This window comes from Hemicordylus capensis, chromosome 5 (assembly GCF_027244095.1).
Source record: "Hemicordylus capensis ecotype Gifberg chromosome 5, rHemCap1.1.pri, whole genome shotgun sequence".
NCBI lineage: Eukaryota > Metazoa > Chordata > Lepidosauria > Squamata > Cordylidae > Hemicordylus > Hemicordylus capensis.
The window spans coordinates 209424932-209449392 of NC_069661.1; the positions used below are offsets into that span (position 1 = coordinate 209424932).

The following is a 24461-nucleotide window of genomic DNA, read 5'->3' on the forward strand; positions in this document are numbered from 1 at the left end:
CACATGGGCAAGTTGGATTAGAAAACCTCCAGGATCCCTTCCAGCTCTAACATTCTGTGATTCTATGACTCTGTGTGAACTATACATTGGTTCTATTTTGACATACTCTGGCATCATTATATGTGGCAATTCTTTCTAAGGGAAGCTGTGATTTGTATTTCTTTTATATTGGTATACAACAGTATTACACAGGGTGATTCTATGACTGATTCTGTGGCGTTCTTGAAGGAATTTGTATGAACTTTGCTTTTGTATTGACTTAAAATGTATTTTGGTAACATTTAAATTTGCTTTAATTCTTTCTTTGTAACATCCATTTAAATTTGTTTCTTGCATGTTTAGTATTGGACTGCATGTGGCAAAAAGGCAGAAATATGAATGCCATGTATACACATGTATATTAATATATATGACATGTAGATCTTTCCCTTCCTCCAAAGAGCACAGGGTGGCATACATAGCTCTTATTCCCTGTTTTTTATCCTCACAACAATCCTTTGAAGTAGTTTAAAGTGAGAGAGAATGACTGGCATAAGATTATTCAGTGAGCTTCACAGCTGAGTGGGGAAGGATTTGAACCTCAGGTCTCTCCAGTCCTAATCAACTCCCTCTTCACTCTCATCCTATTTATCTATCAATTTATCTTATTTCTTATTAATTTTTCTAAGTAAACTGCTTTGAAAACTTTGATTGATAAGCAGTATAATTAACACACATAATTTGAAATCATACACATTACTGTCAAGGGGATCCCCATAAGACTATTGAGTCCATTCTGAAATTACCTAGCTGCATCCATGGATATACCTTGCAACATACATGATTGACTTATTCATTATCTATCTTTTCCTCAAAAAATTTTAAAAAGCAACAACAGTGTCAAAAGGAAGAATACATTCACTTTACCTTGACTCAAAGCTAGAGATGGAGAATATATAACCATTCCAGTGTAAAATATCTGGAGAGATAGAACACAAAAATATGCACATGAAATAAATGGTCCATCGGAGCATTATGTTCTACACCTGCATGCACTGATTTAAATATGAAATAGCACCTATTGTTGAGTGAGTTCATTGTGGTTAGGTTTTAAAGTTCATAAGCCCCCCTTCATGCAGAAATGAAAAGCAATTTGAGGGTACACCAAAGTAACCACTTTGAGGGTCTTTAGATAGCAGAAAGACAGAATTAAAAATTAAAAATAAATTAAGCAAGTACACTAGAACCTCAGATGGAAAGCCTCCTCATCAGGATTCACACACTCATACTTATGTATTAATATTAGGGTTCTTGGCAATGTTTTCCAAATTGCTTATCACCATAATATCCAATTAGGTTCTGTCCACATACAAAAAGCAGAAGGAAAGAACAGGTTGCCTGGCTGTAACTGGTGATCTTTAAGTGATCCATTCACACTACTGGGACGGAGGGACGGATAGGGACAGAATGTTTCCTGCTAGACCTGCTTCCTGCTAGACCTGCTACCTGTCTAGCACCATCTTGAAACTAGGCTGTTTCCCCAAAAGTAAGACCTACCCCGAAAGTAAGACCTAGCAGTAATTTCTGATGTACCGCTAATTGCCCTAGTGCATTTTTGGGGGCTAAAATTAATATAAGACACTGTCTTATTTTCGGGGAAACACAGTAGTGAAGTCTATAACCATGAAGTTGGGTGGCGGATGTTTAAATAGGAAGCCACACTCATCTTCCTGCACCCTATAAAGATTCTCTAGCCTCTTTGAAGTTGAGGATGTAGCTGCTGGGCTTTCCCAAGCATGCTTTAGCTGCCTGGATTACTACCGGAAGCATGCGTAAAGCTGACAGCTGTGCTATCACAGAAGACAATACAAAACCATAAACTGGATCTTTTATTTCAGAAATCTGTTGGTTCACCTCTATGCCCAGTGTCTTTGCTATTTCTAGAATTTGTACGGGGTAAATCTTTAACTCCTCCATTGAAGATTCAGATGGCTTTGAAGTCACATCATCATCCGGTGAGGGATCAGAAAGATTTTCAGTCTGAATCAAGTCCCCTTCAGAATCTGGAGAAGTATAGTCTGCATCTGAATTGTCCCCCCGCCCCCCACACTTCCTTTTTTCACAGGCTCTTGCGCTGGAGAAGGAGGAGGCTGAGAAGTAGTTGGAACTATCAACGTAATCAGATGAGTAATTCCTTTTGAAACAGGATGTTGTGTCACTCTGGTAGTGGTCAAAACAGTACACACTTCAAACTGTTCCTGATGAGGAGGAACTGGCACTTGTTAGCCTAATTTCCAGTAGGCTTATGAGATCACCCAGCATTCCATATGTGTGTCCGTCTGTGTCCCCCACTATCAACTTTGTAGTGCCAGGACCAATATGAACCAAATTGAGTACAGTTGTGGGGACACCTCAACAGCATAGTTTCAAGATGGTGAACCCAAGATGGTAGGCGGATAAACGTTTTAGGCACAAGTGGGCTAACTTATGAACCACCTAACCGATTTAAACCAAATTTGCTACAGCTGTAGGGACACATAGGCATAGTTTGTGATGATGTCAGAAACTATGCTGTAGGGACTCAGTGACATAATTTGTGATGATGTCATCCATCCTGATTTAAGATGGCGGGCGTGTGAGTGTTTGAGGCGCAAGTGGGCTAACTCGTGGACTTTCTAACTGATTTGAACCAATTTTTGCTACAGCTGTAGTGAGTGTCACATAGGGACACCTCAATGGTGTAGTTTGTAATAAAGTCATCCACCCCAATCCAAGATGGTGGATGTGTAATGTTTGAGGTGCAAGTGGGAACCAATTTGGTACATTGTAGGGACACACAGGGACACCTCAAATGCATGGTTTGTGATGCTGTCATCCACCCCAGTTCAAGATGGCGAACACATGAACATTTCAGGTACAAGTGGGCTAACTTGTGAACTGCCTAACTGATTTGGACCAAATTTAGTCCAGTTATAGAGATAGTGAAAGGAAATTAGGTAGATTAGTTCTTACTAGAACAACTTGTTTTACTATAGTGGAATGGGTCCCTTGACCATCTCTTCCAGACAGAATTTCTCATTGAGCTCTTGCTTTCCTAGATTTCCGTAAGTGGTATTCCTCATAATCATAGGGAAGACCAGGGGGAAAGAAATGATGTTCACCATAAATATTCCCACCCCTGTGTCTAAATCCACATTCGGAGATTCCTGGAGAACTCCAAGAACCCCTGGTGCTATGGCAGCATTAATGTCTAGGGGTCATATATGGTGACCTTTCTGCATAGCACCAAGTATGTCTATACTGACATCCAGGGAAACCAGTGGAGTAGTTCTGGTTGGCAACATCCATGGAGTCCTTCAGTACTGAGAGCCTCAATCTCTGACTCTTCTTCAACATCCAAGGAGCGAAATCCATTGAATGTCGAAGCCGAAGGCATAGAACTTGTGGATGATATCATTGGAGTCACTGATTTATCTGGTGATATTGACATCAACATTGATACTCTTCCCAATTGGTACTTGGGCTCTTGGGATTCTTGAGGATCATCTCTTGAAGACATCAATTTCTGCACCAAAGTTGAGAGATTTGTTGCCTGAACTTTGTTGACTCTCTGGTCAGTTATTTTGTTGTAAATGCTATGGCTCTAGGTGGAGGAGTCTTTGCTCTTATTTCTGATGTTGACATTGATTGGTCCAATGTCAGCAAAAGGTGGTGTCATGATCCCCAAGTCTGACACAGAGGAGTCCCACGATGAAGAGGTCATGACCCTGAGCTGGACACCAGGGGCTCTTAAGGTAAAGAGGTTGTGACCCCTGAGCCTGACTCTGATCACAAGGACTCACAGGATGAGGCAAGCTTCGAGGGGCCCTCAACCCCACCAATGGAAATGCCAGCACCTGCTGAACCCCTCAACACACCCTTGCCTTTGAGTTGGAAGATGAACCCAAAGCACCCCAATCCCCACCAGCAGCCACCCAGCTATGCCGCAAGCCAATGCTCAAGAAATGGGGTGCAGCTCCTTCAAGACATTCCAGGCTTGGGTGGGGCTGCAGTGCTGGCTCTGTATTTAAGGCCTCCACCATTTGCTGAAGCAGCTTTGTTGTGGATGTCAACCCTGTCTGCTCCTAATGGGCTGATCTTTGGCTTCTGACCCTTTGCCTGTTTTGACTCTGACTTGCTTGCCTCTACTGAACTGATCTTTGGCTCCAGAACTCCTGCTTGTTTGACTTTGCCTTGCCTGCCCTAATGGGCTGATCTCTGGCCCCTGATCTCTTGCTTGTTTGACTTTGCTCCCACAGTGTGCTTTCTGCCACACCTGACCCACCTAGGTAAGACAGGTGTGTCTTCAAAATTGAGGAAGGTGTGGAAATGTTCTGAATCTGCATGGTTCCTTTTATTTTTATATTTCTTACGTCAAGCCCCAGAGGATCTACCCTTGTTGACATCGTGTGGGTGTTTAAAAGGATCTGGTGAACACCACCATATCTCTTGCCCAGAAATTACATTTAGGCTTGGCATTGATGTCGAGGAGAGCTTATCTGCTCTTGATACAGTGTTGATGGAGTACTATGGGCACTTGCTTTCAATTTACTTTGATGTTGAATCTCAAGGTACAGATAAATATTTCAATAACAGCGCTGACAATGTGCATACATCAACGAAGGAGACTTTGGCACTGGGATCAATGGATGAAGAGCCTATTTGTAAAGGGCAACTCTAAGACCAAACTTCATATTCCTTCTAGGTTATCAAGAAAATGAGACACAGATCTAGTGAAATAAGAGCCTCCCCATCTGTGACAATTTTTAAAAAGTCTTTAAAGACACATCTGTTCAACCAGGCTTTTAACTGATATTATTTTAATTGTTTTAATGTTGTTTTTAGAATATCGTTTTTTAAAATTGTTTTTAAATTATTGTGTTTTAAATTTTGTTTTGTTTTGTTGTTGTTTTTAACTAACGTTTTATCTTTGTTTTTATCTGGTTGTAAACCGCCCAGAGACATACGTTTTGAGCGGTATAAAAATATGTTAAATAAATAAATAAATATAAATCAGATCTCACAAATGCTCATGTAATGGCTTTCTCCTAAACAAACTAAACATTGATCAGTAGTTGGTAATTTCATGCCTCACACCATGCACTTTTAAAAGATCTGTTAATGACCATTGAAACAGAATTGGTAAACCGTTAGTCCTAGAATCAGTTTGATATTAATTATTTAGCAAAACCATATCCAAAACCAAAGAAATAACCAGTCAAAAGTAAAACCATAAAATCACTATTTGTCTCACAGAAAAGAACCAAGCCAGCCAAGGAGCGATGTCCCTTCGAAGACAACGCAGTGACAGTTGGAAAGGAACTGCTCAGGAAGACACAGATTTATGATGCTAGAAGACCTCTCTTCTCTAGCTAAAACTAATTCATTTATAGTGGAAAGAGTAAGTAGAAACAAGTGTTTCTAACTGGAACTAATAAAACCTACGTTCAGTTCCCCTTAACATGGTGACACTTACCTAGGAATCCTAGCTGAGTTGTGAATGTTTTGTATCTGACTGTTAGTATATGTTTTAAAGGGGGGTTGCCTATACTTCTGAGTAACCACCATCTTGAAACAAGATCAAAGATCAGCAAAAATGTACTCCCATTGGGGTCCCTAAGACCTCCTCCCATATGCTATTAATTTGGTTTGTATCCAACTCTCAGCAGATGAGTTACAAAGAAAAGTAGTATACTACTATACTTTGAGTAGCCATATTGAAAAAAGATGGTGAACTGGTAAAGGGGAAACAGTCAGGATCCCCTAGCACGCCCTTCCATGTGCCATGAAATTGCTGTGTATCAGACTGTAAACACAAAAGTTATTAGAGGAATACACACAAATACATGGACACACAAACAGACATGGTGATCTCATAGGCTCTCTTCCCTTTGGCAAGCCAGGTAAAAATGTATCCAGTGTTTACATTTGCTTTGTGTGTAGGCATATTCGAAGATAAGCTCTACAACACAGCCCTATAGTGTCAACTCTATAGAAGTAAATATTCTTTACTCATTTCTCTTTAGGCAGCTATAGTTTTTATATCCAATTGCAAACCGCATCCTGTACAAGATTAGAAGAGACCTGCTCTTTGGTAAAATCATCTCCCAAGAGCCCCAATAGATCAGGCCATACTATTTAGAATGGGTTAAAAAAAAAAGAAGAAACCAAAGGATATCATGTCACAGCTACCAGTATGATACTGTAGAGATAGAGAATGTAGACTGCTCAATCAAGCAGTCTGTGCCACACTTGAGGGGAAAGCAAAACACAAAGCTGGCGGCTACAGCACCCAACCAACAGATATTATCTCAATGCGTCTTTCAGTGTCCCACTTCCACAGATTTATTTTATAGAGCAAAAGAATTTACATTATGTTTGTATCTTCCTTTAAAATCTGATCCTTGGAACACTGATTAATTTAAAGCCAGTTTAATCCTAAAACATATCACATTATTGATAAGAGCAAGGGCCACGTGCTCTTTGCAGATGATTATGATAACTTTCAAAACTTGCACAACTGTGACAGATTAATTCCCTCCTACCAGTTAATGAGGCGGGTCAAGGAGACCCACCTTCATAGGGTTTGCGGGGAGAGCGGGCTAAGCCCACTCTCCCCGCAGATGAGCAGGGCGGTAACCCTAGGCGGCCGGATTGGCCGCCCACACGACTGCCGGCTCCGTTACAGAGCCGGCAGGGGCTGGGAGGATCGGGGGCCTGGGAGGATCGGGCTCTCCTAGCCCAATTTTTGCTGCTCATGGGAATAGCCCCAATAGCTTTTTCAGATAACTCTTTAGCTCACAATTTTTCCAACTGCTGAAGTACTTCCTGCCCGGCTCTCCCGTAGAATCCCAAAACCTATGTGGGCTTCTAAAAAACCTTGTTCTCGCTCCTTGCAAGTTTTGGCCCTGCATTCCGTCATATTGCCAGCTGCTAGTGCATACCTTCCCTCTCCTTTCACAACTACTTTAAAGACGACGTGAAAAGAAATGGGGAAGTAAGCACTGGCTGGCAGACAGTGCTGTAAAAATAATGCTAAGGCCTCTGACCACACAGAGCCAAAACTTGCAAGGAGGAGAAACAGGATTCTTCAGAATGTTGGCAAGTAAAAGTGGAGGCTTCATACATGCCCTTTCAGATAACTCAAAATAAATACTGTAAGAATGAATACCATATTTTACAAATATAAACTTAAGATACAGATGTGCTTCAAAACAGGAGCAACTACAGGCTTTTCTGCAGAAGAATGAGATATTTTCCTCTGCCTTTGCTATTCTAATGACACATGTACAGCCAGTGGATCAAGTTTTGAAAGTCTCTTCCTATTCACCTTTCCTTCCATGCTTTCGTTTTTTTGGTGTTTGGTTGTTGTTGTTTTGCACTGTCTTTTTTCAAGCACTTTCCATGTTTATCTGCTAGAATGGATTTCCCTGTTAATAGTCCAGGTACCAAAAGAGAAGGAATAAAATCTTTAAAAGATTTGAGGTGCATACAAACAGTATTTGAGGTTAAAGTTAATCAGGGGGTACTCCTAAACTCCATTTCAAAACCCAGGTTTTAATCAGGTATAGCAATGAACTCACTGAGGAAAGAAGGACGGACCTGTGGAAAAGAGGTAAGAGGGGGACAGAAGAAATAAACACCAAATCCTTAACTTCAGGAAGCATTATGTTTATACTGAACCAAGATGACAAACAATTTACAGATACCTATTTCTTTAATCACCTTTAATCATCTAATCAATGGAACTAGTCCAGAGTAAGAGCAGCTTTGAAAGTAATACTGATATTTAATATTAAATATTATGATACAACTATGATTTACAACACATAAAATACATAAGATTATGGATCCTCAATAGCATTTTGGGTTGTACTTGCCGTTAGTCCCACAAATATCACTGTTCCAATCAGACGCATATATTTATTATATCGAAGCTCCAAATACTGCAAAAGAAGCAAGTTACTTTTAGATTCACAACTTATTTTTACACAAATACACTTAAATGAAGCTCTTCTCACGATCCGTGAGAAGAGCTTCTGTCGAGTTTAGCCCACTCTTCCCGCAGATGATTGGCGGCAGAGCCCTGCGTGGCCGTATTGGCCACCCACACAACTGCCGACTCCGTCACTGAGACAGTAGGGGTGGTGGGGATAGAGAGCCAGTCGGCCCCTGGAAATTCCAGGATGCCCCACACAAGTGCACGGGGCATTCTGGAGAGCCCCCTGGGGCTGGGAGCCTTGTTTTAGCCTCCCAGCAGGGGCCTCTTTGTGTGTTGCCACAGCGCAGAGCTGCACCATGGCAGCACACAATCATCCAATGGGGTTAGTGGAGCACTAGCTCCACTAACCTCATTTAAGGGGAGGGGTACTTTTGGTGGTTTGCTGCCAGGAGCTGCACGGCTCCCATGGCAGCAGACGAACAGGAGAAATCAGGCTAGGCTCCCTTAGCCCGATTTCTCCTGGTCGTGAGAATAGCTTCAAAATGTAGAAAGGAACATGGTAGACTTAATGTGAACCTTCTTTCTCCCCAGTGTACAGAGGGTATCCTTTAAGTGGGTTGTCAAGTCCACTTGCTCCCAGGAGGCAGGACCAAATGATCTAATCCTGAAGAGCCGCTTATTTCTTCTATGGAGTCTCCTCCCAGTTCCGGCACTGTCTGGCGAACAATTGAAGGAAGGAAAGGTCCATGAATGGCAAGGAAGGAAAAGAAAAGCCAAGAAGAACAAAGTATGGCAGCTAGAACAAACAGCAACAACTGTTTTGGCTTTTAAATTGTTTTAAGTTTTGTGTATCTTTTAACTTTTTAATGTTATTGTTAACCGCCCAGAGACAAAAATTTGAGGCGGTGTACAGATTTGCTAAATAAAAATGAATACAATAGAGAATAAAAGGCAAAAAGAATGAAAATGACCAAACGAGCCAAATTAGCAATAGAATACTGCACTCATAAACATCAGGTGGGTCAGAAAAAAAGTACACTGGGGTGAAAGAACCTTCACAGTACATCTACCAATGTTCCTTTCTTCTACAGTGTAGGATGTAAGTGAGATGTACCAAAGCGGTTGTCACCGGGAGGGAAGGAGGTTTATGTGGGTAGAGAGAGAGAAAAAGGCACAGATTGAAAGGACCAGGTTACAACTATGTGGAGACCTCTTGCTGTAGAACTGTACATCTGAATGCTGCCTATGCAGATGGATGAACTTGGAGTTTGTAGTGCTTGACAAAGGGAGACAAAGAGGACCAGGTTGTGGCTCTACAGATTTCTGCGATTGGAGTGTTAGCTGAAAAGGTGGCAGAGGTGACTGTGCTTCTGGTGGAGTGAGCTGTGATCTCTCTTGTGGATGGAGAGTGAGAGACTCAAACACTAGGGAAATGCAGGCTGTTATCCATCGTTCCATGGTGGCTTTAGATGGTTTGGAGCCCATGGTGGCTGGCTGGAAAGAAACGAACAGGGCATCAGTCTGACAGAAGTCCTTCATGCGTTTCAAGTAAATCCTGAGATTCAGCCCTCCTGACGTCCAAGATGTGCCAAATCTTTTCCCTGGGATGTTTTGGAGCCAGACAAAGTGACGGTAGAATAATATCCTGATCCTTGTGAAAAAGGAGCACTGGTCACTCACCATGAAGGCTTCTGGCTGCTGGTGTTGAGGACATTTCATGTGGGTTATCCTCCCCACAAGCTCCAGAGGGCAGGACAAATCAATTAACTAAAGTCTATAAAAAGCGGGAGAGGATAGCCCCTCCCAGTTCTGTTTGGACTAGCCAAGCTTCTAGAAGGAAAGTAACAGTGAGAGAAAAACCAAAAACGATGCAAATGGCACATTACAGAAGCAGGTAAAGCGGGAAAAGGAGAAACGCTTACCAGTAGCCATGGACGCCCCAGGATGGGTCGAGGTGTTCTCAACACCAGCAGCCAGAAGAAACCTTCACGGTGACTGACCAATGCTCCTTTCTTGGCTGCTGGGTGAAGACATCTCACATGGTACATGCCACTGGTAAGAGATCCCAGGCGGGAGTTCCCCTGGCTACTGGGGCAGAAGAGCCTGTTGTAGGATGTGTTTGCCAAATGTTGCCTGGGCTGAGTTGAAGAGGTCCAGTTTATAGTGCCTTGTGAATTTGGACAGAGAGAAGCACATAGCTACTCTGTAGATTCCGTCCAGGGTGCATTCGTGGAGAAGGTTGCTGGTGTGGCTGCTGAACACCTAGAATGGGCAGTGACCCTCAAAGTTGTAGGCAGATGTTGGACCTTGTATGCTAAGGTGATGCATGCCTTGATCCAGTGAGCCAAGCTTGCAGATGATACTTGCTGACCCATAGTGGCAAGGAGGAAAGAAACAAAGAGTGCTTTCGTAGGTAGGTCTTCAGGCAACAGCGGCCGTCAAGTCTGTGCCACTGGGGTTTTTTGGCAGTGGGTGGCTTGGGGCAGAATGAAGGAAGGACCACGTCCTGGATCTGTGGGAGACTGAGGCAACCTTTGGAAAAATAGAAGGATCTGGGATCAGGTGAATGGAGTCCTGGGAGAAGATGCAGTATCTAGGATTACTCCGAGTGCTCTCTTCTACAAGAGCGCACGGAGATCCTCCTTGCAGAAGTGATGGCTGCAAGGAGGATGAGCTTAAAGGAAAGCACACACAGGGAGAGCACTTTATGGGCTCAAAGGGAGGTGCATGTAGGATTTGGAGCACCTTGTGAAAGTCCCAGGACAGGAACCTGTGAACCACTGGAGAAGATAGCATCGCTCCTCTCAGGAACAAAGGTGAGGGTGAGACTGGATATTTCTTCCCTTAGATGGTGCTAGTAAGTTGGCCAAGGCAACCACGTGGCATTTGATGGTATTTGCCTTTAGTCTCTTGTCTAGCCCCTCTTGCAGAAAAAGCAAGAGTTGCAAAATTCTGCAGCTTTCTGGAGAGAACCTATGCTGGCAGCACCAACAGAGAAAAACTCCATGTAGTCTGATAAATCAGGTTGGTTGATGCCCTACTGGATGCTAGGATAGTGTCCAAGACCCTAGGAGTGTAACCATGATGTTTCATGAGGCTGTACTCAGTTGCCAGGTGGCAAGCTTGAACCATGCTGGATCGTGGTGAGTCATGGGGCCTTGGCTGAGAAGATCCAGTTATACAGGTAGGAACCAGGGCCGACGCAGCCAGAAGGAAGTCACTAGAATAACTTCTGTTTGTAGAAGTCATATGCGACAAAGTAGGTGGCTGAGAAGCAGTACCGGTGGAAACTTGTACAGGAGTTCCCATGGCCGGGATGCTTAGATGGTGATGGTGGAGAATCTTGTCCTGGAAGGCCAGGAGTGCCAGGTGGATGGCCTGAAGCTCCAACCAGCTCATGCTGTGCTGGGCTTCCTGTGGTGTCCACCTCCCCTGGGCTGAGTGGTTGAGGCACTGTGCTTCCCAACTGGACAGGCTGGCATCTGTGGTGACTATGGAGTGTGGTGGATCCAGGAAGGAACAACCCCAGGCTAGATGAGAAGTCTAAAGCCAGAGCAAGGAATCTTTGACTGATGGGTAAGTTGGAGCCCGGTGTGTTGTCTCTGGGCCATGGCTGCCTGGTGACGGAGGAGGAACCACTGCAGTGGGCGAAGATGGAAACGTGTCCGGGGCATAGCTTCCAGGGAGGAGACCATGAGGCCCAGGAGCTAAGCCAGGGTGAGAACTGGCACTGACCTGGGGGCCAGTACTTGATGGATAAGAGACTGTAGCTTGTCTATTCAGTCTTGAGGGAGAAACAGGCGGTTGTTGATGGTGTATATGAGGATCCCCAGATGAAGTATCGGGTTGGAGGGAACCAAGTTGCTCTTGGCTACGTTCACGAGGAAGCCATGAGAGAATGGAATCGATAGAGCAGTGTTGAGGTCCCTTTTGGCTGAGGCCAGAGAGGGTGACTGGATGAGGAGATTGTCAAGGCAAGCAAACACCTGGAGTTTCTGCAGATGCATGTGAGCAACCAGAGGGGCTAGGGTCTTCATGAATATCCAGGGTGTTGAGGAGAGGCTGAAGCGAAGGGCTGCGTACTGGTAGTGCAGTAAAGGAACGGATGGCCCTGGACTCATTGGTCCTCATGGAGCAGGCATGGCCAGGCCTGGAGCACTTCCTTCGCTCCTGTCCACAGTGGGGGCTAGGGTGGATGGAGAGAAAGGCCCTGGAGCTCTGTTGCCCCCAGGCTGTGAAGGCGAGACAAACAGGGAAGGCAGCGCTGGCAAATCCACTGGTCTGAGGGGGCCTGTAGGCCCTGCTGGCTTGTGGACATTACTGCTAGTCTCCTGCAGTGGCCTGGACAGCTCGGTGGGAGGTGGAGCAGTCCCACCATGATGGAGGCTTTCCCAGGGCTACCAGCGGGGGTTCCTTGTTCTTCGGGAGGGTCCTCTGGCCCAAGGAGGCATTGTCCTCCAAAACAACAATATTGGGGCTTTTCTCCCTTGGGGGGAGGCAGGGTGATAGCATTTGTTACTGGGGGTAACAGAGGTGGAGAACCCATCTACGGCACCCTCTATGGGAAGAGATGCGCCCTGCCCCCCTCTTGGCTCCGGTGCAGACTGCATGGGTTGCAGCAGGTCCAAAGCCACACCATGTACCAGGGCAGCATGCTGGGTTGTCCTACCATGCATCTGAAACTGTTTCTTGCCCTTGGGCACTAGAACATGCAAGATACCGAATCTCAGGAACTCCATAGGGAAGGAAGCAGGCAGGAGAGAAACAAGAAAAGAAATACATTCCTTTTTTAAAAAAAGAGAAAAAACCCAGAGATGAAAGCCTAAGAAATGGAGCAAGAAACAGGAAAGTAAAAATGGAGGAAAGAAAGATCTTTAGGGAGAGAAGCAGAAGCTGGCTAGAATGACCTTCTCTGGAGCTAGCAGGGCAAACTAAACTGGGTGGGGTTATCCTTTCCCACCTTTTATAGGCTTTACTTAATTGATTTGTCCTGCCCTTTGGAACATGCAGGGAGGATAACCCATGTGAGATGTCCTCACACAGCAGCCGAAAAGGAGAATTGCATTTTGGACAGAAGGTTGGACCCATCCTCAGGACCATTGAATGCAGCTGGAAAAGGCACAGGTGCTTATGTACCGACAGGGCTCCCAACTCTGAGAACCTGCATACAGATGTGACAGCCACCAGGAAAAGAACCGTGTATGACAACAGCTTAAGAGGAGCAGTCTTAAGAGACTCAAAAGGAGCCTGCGTAAGTGCGTTCAGAACCAGGTTCCATGATGGGAATCTGTGTACTATAGGCAGTGTGATGTTAGTTGTTCCCTTAAGACAGGGGTAGGGAACCTTGGCTCTCCAGCTGTTGTTTAACCACAATTAAGCCACAATTGTGGCTGGGGATGCTGGGAGTTGTAGTTCAAAAACAGCTGGAGGGCCAAGGTTCCCCACCCCTGCCTTAAGATAACAGCTAATGTCAGGATGAGAAGCCAAGAAAGATTTAGCAGACAGACAGACGGAGATCAGTTGACAAGGCGAAAGCTTGCCTCTGGATAGTTGTGGGTTTAACGCCCTTGTCCGAGTCAGATTGGAAGAATGCTAAGATCTGTGCAATGGAAGCTTTGAGAGGAATGACTTTTTCTTTCTTGGTCCATTAGAGGAACGCCACCCATGTAGTTTGGTATATTCTCAATGTAGAAAGGAAGAGTGAAGCTAGAATGGTGTTTTGGATATGCCTACAGTAACCTTTAGAATCTTACAGTGCACGCTGTTTCCAAGCATGAAGAAGCAGCCAGTCCAGCTCCAGATGATGAAGAGGTCCTTGACTGAGAAGGTCTGGTCGTTGTAGTAGAGGCCACAGCTGTGCCACTAAAAGGTCTCTGAGGTCTAAGAACCAGCGTCTCCTTGGCCAGAACAGAGCCAGCAGGATTAGGTCGGCTTCCTATTCTCTGAGTTTCTGGAGGAGCTATGAAATCAAAGCAAAGGGGGAAATGCGAATAACTGACATAAGAGCATCTATCCCCTCTGCCTGATGACAGAAATATAGAGTTAAGAACCTGAGTGTGTGTTTGTTGAGAGTAGTCTAATACTGTGTGTCCAAAGTGGCAATCGATCAGAATGAAGACTTCAGGGTGGAACATCCACTCCGCTTGGTTTACCCTGTGTGACTCAGCAAGTCTGTTTTCACATTTTGAACTCTGCTGAGGTACGACCTGGTGCGAGATGTCAGTGTACTGTAGCGGAACCTTTAGGGAACACTGACCAAAGTGTGATCAAATTCAGCATATATGCAAGGAGAGAATCGCAAAGGAAGTCTAACACTGAACTTCAGAAGAGGGAACTTCTCTAAAATTAGGAGTTTGATGGGGGGAAATCTGAAAGGGAAAATCAGGAGTCGCTTTCCTCCAGGATGCATGGAATTTATTTAAAATCACAATACTAGAAGCCAAGTTAGAATGTATACCAAAAATGAGGAAACATACCACCAAGTCCAGGAGGATGCCAGCATGGCTAATAGAAATTTGACAGAAATTGCTTCCTCAAAGTGGGTGAGTGCCAAGTGTACCGCCATCCACTCCATCCAGTTGATACTGTGTTGAGCCTCCGTGGCTGACCTGGTGCCTTCTGCTATCATGGTGGTGCATTGGGCTCCTGTAGGGATGGGAAGGCTTTGAGGGAGGACTAGGCCTCACTTAGAGCAACTGCTGGGCAGGTGGGCCTTTCCTAAAAAGGAAAAAAAAGCAAAGGGTCCAATCCAGAGGACTGGGTGATTTCTGGCTCAGCCACCAGCAGAAGCTTTGGTCTGTTAGTTAGTTTGTCCCATTTGGCCCCTGAGGAAGAAGCAGGCTGAGAGCTACTAGGGGTATGGGAAGGCTGCAGCCTGAAAGTAACAAGTTAGGACCAAGTCAGTTACATGCGTCAGGGAAGTTACTTTTGTTTAATGATTGCTTGGAATCTGCTTTGCCAGGTTAATGAAAAAACTCTTACAATCTCTTTTATGAAAAGACAATCTATATATTTATTTCTCCTGGGTGTGCCATCGGAGTGTGTCCTAGCAGCCCAGCTGATTGGCTGGGCTGTGGAGGCGACTGATTGGCGGGCGCACCCAGGAGGAGAGAAGAGAATTGGCGGGCCAGGGCTACTGGCGGCCTGGTCCAGACGCGGCAAAGCCGCGGCGGGCCGGACCGAGGGCCAAGGCGGTGGCGGGCCCGGCCCAGCCGAAGCAGTGAGGATGCAAAGGCGGGCCCCGATACTTGGGCAGAAGGTGGGGATGGGAGGAGAGGTGGCCGGCCTCCTTGGGTGGCCGCAAAGACTGGCAAGTGTGGCAGCGGGCCTGGCAGGCCGCGGAGGCAGCACTTGGTGTGGCGGGCCCGGCTGCAAAGGCGGCATTTGGCCCGCCGGCGGCCAGGCCGCGGAGGCACTGGGCCCAGCTGCGGAGGCAGCTCTCGGCCAGGCGGCACCGGGACAAGCCGCCGAGGCCAGGAGCCCATGGGAGGCTAGGGTGGGAGAGAATCGGGCAGTGGGACTTTCCTGTTCACTGCACGGGAGGAGGAGTGGCGGCGGCCCATAAGTAGAGCCTTAAAAATGGAGGGGGGGAGGGCAGGATGTAGTGGGGGAGGGGAGGGCAGGGGGGAGGGCAAGAGGGAGTGGAGAAGTGGGAGGGAAAGATGGAGTGGGGCAAGGGGAGGGCAAGAGGGAGTGGGGCAGGGGGAGGGCAAGGAGAGGGGGAGGGCAAGAGAGCATGGGGAGGAGGCAGGAAAAAGGAGCAGGGGAGGGGTGTGAGGGCAGGAGAGACTGGGGCAGGAGGGTGAGAGGGAGGGGAGGGTGAGAGGGAGGGGGAGGGAGGGCAAGAGTGTGGGGCAGGAGGGAGAAGGGAACAGCCAGCCCCAAACAGCACACAGATGCTCTGTGCAAGGTGGCTAGTTGTACTTATTGCATACCTTTTTCTTTTAATCTGATAATAAATCGTTGTTGCTGAAGTGTGCTACTCTTCATTTTGGGTCTGCCTTAGTCACACGCCTTTGGAGGCTTAAGACTGCTCAGCAGGGGCGTATCTAGGGTAGGGCAGGCAGGGCACGTGCCCCGGGCACCACTTGAAGGGGGTGCCATTTTTAAAAAAATTTTTAAAAATTAATTTTTTAAAAATTAAAAATGGCCACCAAAATCAAAATGGCCACTGTGCATGCTCAAATGGCCTCTGTGAGGCCCTAGGCCATGCCAGGCCTCACAGAGGCCATTTGAGCATGCACGGCAGCCGTTTTGTTTTCAGCTGCCATTTTGGGGGAAAAAATATATTTTTTAAAATGGCCACCGCACATGCTCAAATGGTCCCTGCAAAGCCCTAGAGGCCATTGAGGGGTGGGGGAACCTTTGCAGACCCACCCCACAGCCTTTAGGAAGCCCCTGGAGGGGCTACAGGTATATATTTTTTAAAAAATTAATATAATATAAGTCACTGTACACATATTCAGTGTGGCACTATGTACAGAGAATCAGGGCTTGTGAATACTGAGCTGAAGTTTATGAGCTAGGATTGTATTCATTTGCTCTTACTTTGCTTCTTGTGATAAGTGAGTTAAATGTGTCTTTCTGAAATACTACAACATATTCCAAGCATTGTCACAGTTTACTCTGCATATCCTTTAATTATTTTCAGAGTATCTGGGAAAAGTCAAATTCTCCATTTATTTTTAAAACTTATGTAATAGTGATGCTACAATGCATAGTAGATAATCAGACATTAGTTTTCCAAGTACACCTCCACATAGTATTTGTGTATTTCATGAGCCCCAGCATACTGAAATTTGTAGTTTTCCAGCATTTTTTGGTCTGGCTACTGTAAGAGATTTTCTGACACCTCCAAAATCCCTGCAACCAGGAATACTGGGGGCTCAAAAAATCCTCACATTCATAGACACGGGTCCTTTTTGATGGTACTGGCTGTCAAGAATCCCGAGACTCAGGAAGACACGAGGAGAATGAAGGGGTTATGTTTAATCAAAACATTCATTTCCATTATGCTAAACGTCCACTGCTAAATAGTTTTTGAAATATTAAAAGATTATCGAGCTTGACTTGTATTTTTGAGCTGATATTATGGTAAAGTTATCTGAAAGATGGGTGTCAGATGTTTGGACAGGGGGTGCAATTTCAGTGCTTGCCCTAGGCGCTATTTTCCCTAGATACGCCTCTGCTGCTCAGCCCTTTTGGGGAGTGTTTTGCCATTTTACTCCCCCCACAAAAAACCTTATAGTGTGGGTTTCCCCACATCAAAATTAAGTGGGTGGTGGCAGTCTACTGTGAATCCCTTACAGACAAGGATTCAACTCCAGTGAACTCCCCACTCTTCCTCTGGCTCTGGTAGGAATCATGACAGCTCCCCAGCCCAACTTGCTGGCATCTGTTGTGATCAGGACTCTGGATGGCTCTTTGAGTGGAACCCCCCCCCCACTGATATCAGGTGATGCCGACCACTGGAATGTCAGATCAAGGTTGAGAGTGGAACTTGCCGATGGTTCCATGCCATGATTTTGTCTTGGCAAGGGAGAAGTAGCCACTGCAGGGGTCTGGAGTGCCACTTAGCCCATGGTACTATGTCTATACACAAAATCATGCTCCCTAGAAAGCGAGCTGGAGTCATGAGGTCTGCTGATTGCAAAGGTAGGAGCTATATGACTTGGAACCTTAGTTTGGAGATGCGTTCTTGTGCAATGGAAATTATCCCCTGCTGTGGGTTGATTGTAACCCCCAAGTGATAAATTTGTTGAGACAGCTCTTGGAGATGTTTACTAGAAAGCTGTGGAGCAACAGGATACTGATGGTGTGTGTGATGTCCGACTCCGCTCTGGCAACCTGCTGACTTGACCAGTAGATTGTCCAGGAAAGGGTGGACATGAAGATGCATATGGGCTACCAGGGTGACCATCAGCTTCATAAATACCCTGGGGGCCGAGGAGAACCCGAAGGGAAGGGCTTTGTACTACAAATGTTGGTCAGCAGTGTGCTAGTTAGATAGGGATGTGAAGTAAGCCTCCTGAAGGTCGATGGAGGTCAGGAAGTCATTCTTCTGGGTGGCTTGGGTGATAGTATGCAGTGTCTCCATCCTGAATTTCTGCTTCCTGGTGAATTTGTTGAAGCATTTCAGGTCTAATACTGTTTTCCATGTCCTGTCTCTTTGGGGCACCAAGAATAAAATAGAACTAGCTGGGCTGGGTGCAGAGCATCTGCGCCTCTAGTTCTTGACCCCTCGTTCTCAGCTCTCCTCCCTCCAAGGTTCTTTTTCTCTGGCCAACCCCTTTTTCCGGCCACCGCCTTCTTCACACACACACCCCACTGCTTTCCCTGGCACAGATTTCTTGACACACACCCTGCCGCCACTTTCTTCACCCTCCGGCCACCGCTTTCCCGGGTGCCACCTTCTTCACACACACCCTGCCCCGCTTTTCCTGCCACCGGTATCTCGCCCATCCATCCATTTTTGCCTGTTCGCTTTCCCCTCCGGCAGCTCGCTTGTGAACGCTTGCAAGAACTGCCACGCATGGTATTAGTGACGGGTATGTTTAAGAGCAATAGACAGACAGACGGATGCCTCGACATATGTTGGTTGATGTTACTGGCTCGATTGCCCTGATGTCCAGCAGGTGATGTATGGCTTGATTCATGAGGTGATGTTTCATGGGGTTCCTGGAGGGTGGGTTGGACCTGAAATGTTCTGGATTGATAGTCTAGAGAATAGCCTTTCTTGACTGTGGAAAGAATCCACTGATCTTGAGTGGAGTGTTGCCAGGTCTGTAGGAAATTAGTTAGTCTTCCTCCTACAGGCAGAGGTAGGCAGTCACTGTTGAGGCTGCTTCTTGTTGAAGCCTCTGGCAAACTGTTTAATGCCATATGTTTGGTTGGACTGCTGAGGTCTAAGGGGCTGCCTAAGTCAAGAGTTCCAGGTTGTGCACCAAGCTAATCTTTTGGTTCTAGAGTCCCTGGAACAGCTGAAACTCCTTTTGGGATGAAAATTAGACTGATTAGGTCTAAAAGGTCTTGTGTTATCCTGTCTGGTAGATGGCATAGCTTTTTTCTTGTCCCTAGTCTCCATAAGGCCAGGGTACAGGGAATCACCAAAAAGTTTGGAGCCCTTAAATGCAGAGGCCAGATTAATTTTGGATTTGGAGTCCACATTCCACAATTTTAACCATAAGCCTCTACGTACTCCCACATCAGAAACCATGGCTCTAGCTGAAAATTGAAGGCTATCTAGACTGGTGTCAGCCTTGAAAGCAGCTGCCTTGGCCAACTTATTAAGGCCCATTTAGTGTGTCTCTGAGGAATGTCCTTTAGTAACTCCCTTGCCCATAAGGTGGATGCCCTGGCGAAAATAGAAGTAGTGGCTGCAGACTTGATGGACAGGGCAGAGGATTTGTGAGATTTGCGCAATAATCACCCTTTGGAAATCTAAGGCATTCTTGCCCATCTTTAGCTAGAACAAAGACAAGGTGCCAAAGACAAGGCGGGCCACGGGTGAATCAACTAGGGGGACTGAGAGTGCAGCCTGGATGTCTAAGGAAAGATTGTAGAAGCGAGTGGGCAGAGATCCCAAGCCCTAGCTAAAGCAGGGCAATTCTATTCCTCCTGTAATACTTCCCTGAAGAGGAGAGGAAATGGCACAACAGGCTTAGATTGTGTAGAGGAAGGGAAAACTTCTGATACTATAGATTCAGAGGTAGTGATAGAAACAGAGTCAGCTTCAATGCTAAGTATTTTACAAACCTTAGCCAAGAGGATCTCAAAATCCTCATGCCTGAAATGTTTAGGAATGGGCTCTTTAGGAGTGGTTCCTTCATCAGTTGACCATGCTCCTTCTTTAGTAGACTGAACATCATGGGATTTAGCATCTGAGAGAGCCCTGTGGTGCCTATGAGGGGAATGACGTGCGTTTGTCTCCCACTGGGCAGACTGCGTTCTGGTGAGTTCTGGTAAGTATCCAGTTGAAAGTGGATGGACCAGGGATGGTCTGAATAGGCTGGACAAGCAAAAACCCCTCAACTGTGCTTGCTACAGAATGGGAGCCATGTCTGCTACCAGAGAGAGTCTTACTGAAGTAGGTCAAGCAAGCATATTCGGTTGTGGTATGGTCAGATCAGGTGCAGCATTAGACTGCCCTAACTGAAATTATATTGAGCAGTCTCTGCTCCTGTTTCTCCTTAGAGATCTACTTCTATCTTGGCCTCTATGTCCCCTAGCATGGTCTCTAGAATCAGGTGAATGACTGCAGGAGCTTTCAGAAGATATGACCTGGCATCTAGGGTGCCTAGCTGGGGGTCTAGGGTGAAATCTGCCCAGTTCACATGAAAGGATGGCCTGCCTGGCTGAGCTGGACAAAACTGAAGAAACTGAGCTCTCTCCTCTTTGGTCCAGCCACCCTCCAGGAACAATAGGTTGGGTGAGGGCAGGTTCTGTGGTGAACCCAACAACTGGGGAACACACAGTAAAATGGGTGCTGGTGGAGCAGCAGGTGGTGGTTCCTTCCTTCTCAGTTCAGTAGCTATTAATTCCTTTTATCCACTAGGATAAATCTGGTGGTGATTTTTCCCCACAAGTAATGAAGAGAAGGGCAGGAGAAAGTTCCACAAGTAGAGATAGTTCCGGGGGGGGGGGGGAGAGGAGGGGTTATCCGACCTAGCTGGTTTACTCACAATTACTTGAGCCGTAGTAATGATGATAATAGGATGGCTGGGCTCCTCGAGGCCAGAGGACATGGAGTGCTCCGAAGCAGCTCAATCCCCGTTTAGATCCAGGGTCACGTTTTATTTATTTATTCATTCATTTTATTGTTAAATTTATACCCCACCTTTCATTAAGAAAATCCCAAGGTGACTCACAATAAAATTTAAAAACAAGATTATAAAAAAGCCACATCAAAATATTGAGCTAAAAAATATTAAAACAAATCTGATTTAAATAAATAAATAAATAAAAACATAAGCATAAAAACAGTACAAAATACAAGAAGCAGCAGTGGAGACAATCATATAAAAGCCTGGGTAAAAAACCACAATATGACATGCTTTCTAAAAACTGTGATGGAGACTGAGGAACAGATAGCCACCGGGACAGCATTTCAGAGTCTGGGGGCAACAACAGAGAAGGCTCTGTCCCAAATGCACAACAACCTAGCCTCCCTCATTGTCGGCACCCGGAGCACAGCCCCCTCAGATGACCTCGTCAAGCGGGCAGTAACCCTTGGGAGCAGGCGGTCCCTCAGGTATCCCAGACCCAAACTGTTAAGGGCTTTAAAGGTCAAAACCAGCACCTTAAATTGGACCCGGAAACGAACTGGCAGCCAGTGCAACTCTTTCAGAATGGGTGTGATGTGCTCCCACCGGGCAGCTCCAGATAAAACCCTAGCTGCTTCATTTTGCACTAGCTGTAGTTTCTGGATATCCTTCAAGGGCAGCCCCACGTAGAGCACGTTACAGTAATCCGGCCATGTCGTGACTAAGGCATGGGTAACTGTGGCCAGATCTGCCTTCTCGAGAAAGGGACGCTGCTGGCGCACTAGCCGAAGCTAGTTAAGGATGGGCACACCTGGGTTGGGTCTCGGCCTGTTGGGTCAGTGCCCTATTGTGTCCCGGAGTTGAGAGTAAAAAAAGAGATGACGGGCACAGCAAGGCCAGGAGTGTTACATTCCCAGGTGGCACCCTAAGAGCCACACGGGGGGCGGGGGGCAGTGGTTGCTGCTCTGTTGTGTTGTAGCATGCTTGAGAGGCCTGTGGTCAGGCCTGAACGTGCTTCCTGTGGCTGGCAGGATCATGAGAAGACAGGCCGCATGGTCTTTTCTAGGCCATTTGGTTGCAGCCCCATCTTCTGGTGTGCTCTCTGCCTCTCTCGAAGCTTGTAGCCTGATCCAGTTCAGGATCCTCAGATACAGGTGAAACTCGGAAAATTAGAATATCGTGCAAAAGTCAATTAATTTCAGTAATGCAAATTAAAAGGTGAAACTGATATATGAAACAGACGCATTACATGCAAAGCGAGATAAGTCAAGCCTTAATTTGTTATAATTGTGATGATCATGGCATACAGCTCATGAAAACCCCAAATCCACAATCTCAGAAAATTAGAATATTACATGGAACCAAGAAGACAAGGATTGAAGAATAGAACAATATCGGACCTCTGAAAAGTATAAGCATGCATATGTATTCAGTACTTGGTTTGGGCCCCTTTTGCAGCAATTACTGCCTCAATGCGGCGTGGCATGGATGCTATCAGCCTGTGGCACTGATGAGGTATTATGGAAGACCAGGATGCTTCATTAGCGGCCTTCAGCAATTCTGCATTGTTTGGTCTCATGTCTCTCATCCTTCTCTTGGCAATGCCCCATAGATTCTCTATGGGGTCAGGTCAGGCGAGTTTGCTGGCCAATCAAGCACAGTACACTGTATACTTTTCAGAGGTCCGATATTGTTCTATTCTTCAATCCTTGTCTTCTTGGTTCCATGTAATATTCTAATTTTCTGAGATTGTGGATTTGGGGTTTTCATGAGCTGTACGCCATGATCATCACAATTATAACAAATTAAGGCTTGACTTATCTCGCTTTGCATGTAATGCGTCTGTCTCATATATCAGTTTCACCTTTTAATTTGCATTACTGAAATTAATTGACTTTTGCACAATATTCTAATTTTCCGAGTTTCACCTGTAGTGAGCTCTGAGAGCTGCATGGCACAAAAGGGTAGAAGGAAAGAAGGGGGGATTTTATTTTTAAGGAGGAAAACACAAGCCAAGGGAAGCAGGCAAGGCTAGGAGCAGAAGAAACAAAAAAGGAGAACAAAGGTAGACCAAAGAGTAAGGAAAATGTCAAGAACAATGAAAAGGAAAGGAAAAGTAGGCTGGAGTTCTTCAATACTCCTGCACACAGGAGCAGGACAGGACCAGAACTGGGAGGAGACTCAAGAGAAGAAGTAAGGGGATCTTCAATATATGAATACAACAAATATTTATCTAGGTTGCCAGAACCTAAGGGGTATACTCATAGGTCAAATGGGTTGTAACCCAAAGTTTGGATTTAAAAAAGCCAAACCTGCCAAATTTTATATACTGCTTTTCAACAAAAGTTTCCCAAGCAGTTTACATAGATAAATATAATGGCTCCCTATCCCCAAAGGGCTCACAATCTAAAAGAGAAACATAAGATAGACACCAGCAACAGCCACTGGAGGGATGCTGTGCTGAGGATGGATAGGGCCATTCCCCCCTGCTATATAAAGAGATCCACCACGTTTAAAAGGTGCCTCTTTTGTTCAGTTAGCAGGAGTCATTTGGTCCTGTCTCCTGGGACAACCCACTTAAAGGATACCCTCCTTCACGGAGGGAGAAACAGTAATCACATTTCTTTTTTTTTAAAGGAAAAATAATGCTTAAGGCTAAAATACTATGCACAATTGCTTGGGATCAAATTCCATTGAATTCACTGGGACCTACTTCCAAGTAATCATCCATGGGCTTAGATTGCATGTCCACAATTCTATGCACTATCACTGAGCATCAGCCTAAACATTACATCAGGTGACCCATGACTGAGCTCCCAACTTTTTTAGTTGTTCTAAATAAGAACAACTGGGAGGGCTACTAATTTGATCAGGCTGAGGACACAGAATCTCTGCTCCTCCCCGCCCATATTATTTTCCTGATCTAAATTGCTCTAAACCACAAGCTGCTGTTTTCACAACAACGGAAAATTATAGAGAAACATGTATAATGTCTGTGCTTTCCCCTCCACAATACTCTAGTATTATTAATGTGTAATATACACTGACACCAACATATTGCACTTTTCATGTTAGCTGCTATTTAGCTTAGTTGGCTGGGGGATGTGAGGCGTTAGTTAAATTAATGGAGAATGAATCTTTCTTCGGTTTCTCCACACTGTATCCCTGACCACCAGATGCAAGGCACACATATTTTTAGGGGAGGGCTATTACACATGCTCTGCATGTAAACTTCCCTGAAGCATCTGGGGCACCACTGTTAGAAAGAGAATGCAGGGCTAGATGTACTTTTGCAATAGGGGTGTGCACGGAACCGCAGAGCTGCAGTCCGGCACTGTGTGTGGGGTTCCTTTAAGGGCGGGGGAGGGTTTACTTATTCCTCCTGCCACTTTCCCCCCTCCAGCGCGCATATTCTATGTAGTAATTGGGGCAGCAGGATACCTACCTGCCGCCCCTTCTCCCACTTGAGTGCAAAAGGCTGCACGGACGCATGTTGCGGAGACGTGAAGTGTGCGCACAACGTGCATGTGCGCAAAAGGCTCCGTGCAGCCTTTTGCACTCAAGCGGGAGAAGGGGCGGCAGGGACGTATCCTGCTGCCCCAATTACTACACAGAATACGCGCGCTGGAGGGGGAAAAGCGGCGGGAGGGGTAAGTAAACCTTCGCCCGCCCTTAAAGGAACCCCCCCACCCAAACCGGCCGGGTCCGGACCAGTCCGGAGGCCTTTAGAATGGCCTCCG

The 24461-nt window shown here is 45.9% G+C and overlaps 1 protein-coding gene and 1 long non-coding RNA gene across 8 annotated transcripts in view; one reads left to right on the plus strand and one right to left on the minus strand.

Annotated features, from left to right (window-relative positions):
* LOC128326405 (uncharacterized) overlaps positions 1–8915 on the plus strand; it is a 60796-nt gene extending 51881 nt beyond the window's left edge. The window contains exons 2-3 of the long non-coding RNA XR_008308035.1: positions 5275–5419; positions 8552–8915. This is a non-coding gene — a long non-coding RNA (uncharacterized LOC128326405). The remainder of the gene's footprint in view (positions 1–5274; positions 5420–8551) is intronic.
* LOC128326404 (sodium-coupled monocarboxylate transporter 1-like) overlaps positions 1–24461 on the minus strand; it is a 92309-nt gene that overhangs the window by 66166 nt on the left and 1682 nt on the right. For 5 of the 7 annotated variants that reach the window (XR_008308032.1, XR_008308034.1, XR_008308033.1 and 2 more), the window contains exons 2-3: positions 7899–7964; positions 907–958 (exon numbers count right to left, since the gene is read on the minus strand). Coding sequence is in view for 4 of the 7 variants with exons in the window: in XM_053253152.1 (XP_053109127.1) it covers positions 907–958; positions 7899–7964 (118 nt within the window). In the remaining 3 variants the exon portion in view is untranslated. The remainder of the gene's footprint in view (positions 1–906; positions 959–7898; positions 7965–24461) is intronic. The other 2 variants (XM_053253153.1, XM_053253155.1) reach the window with 1 other exon arrangement.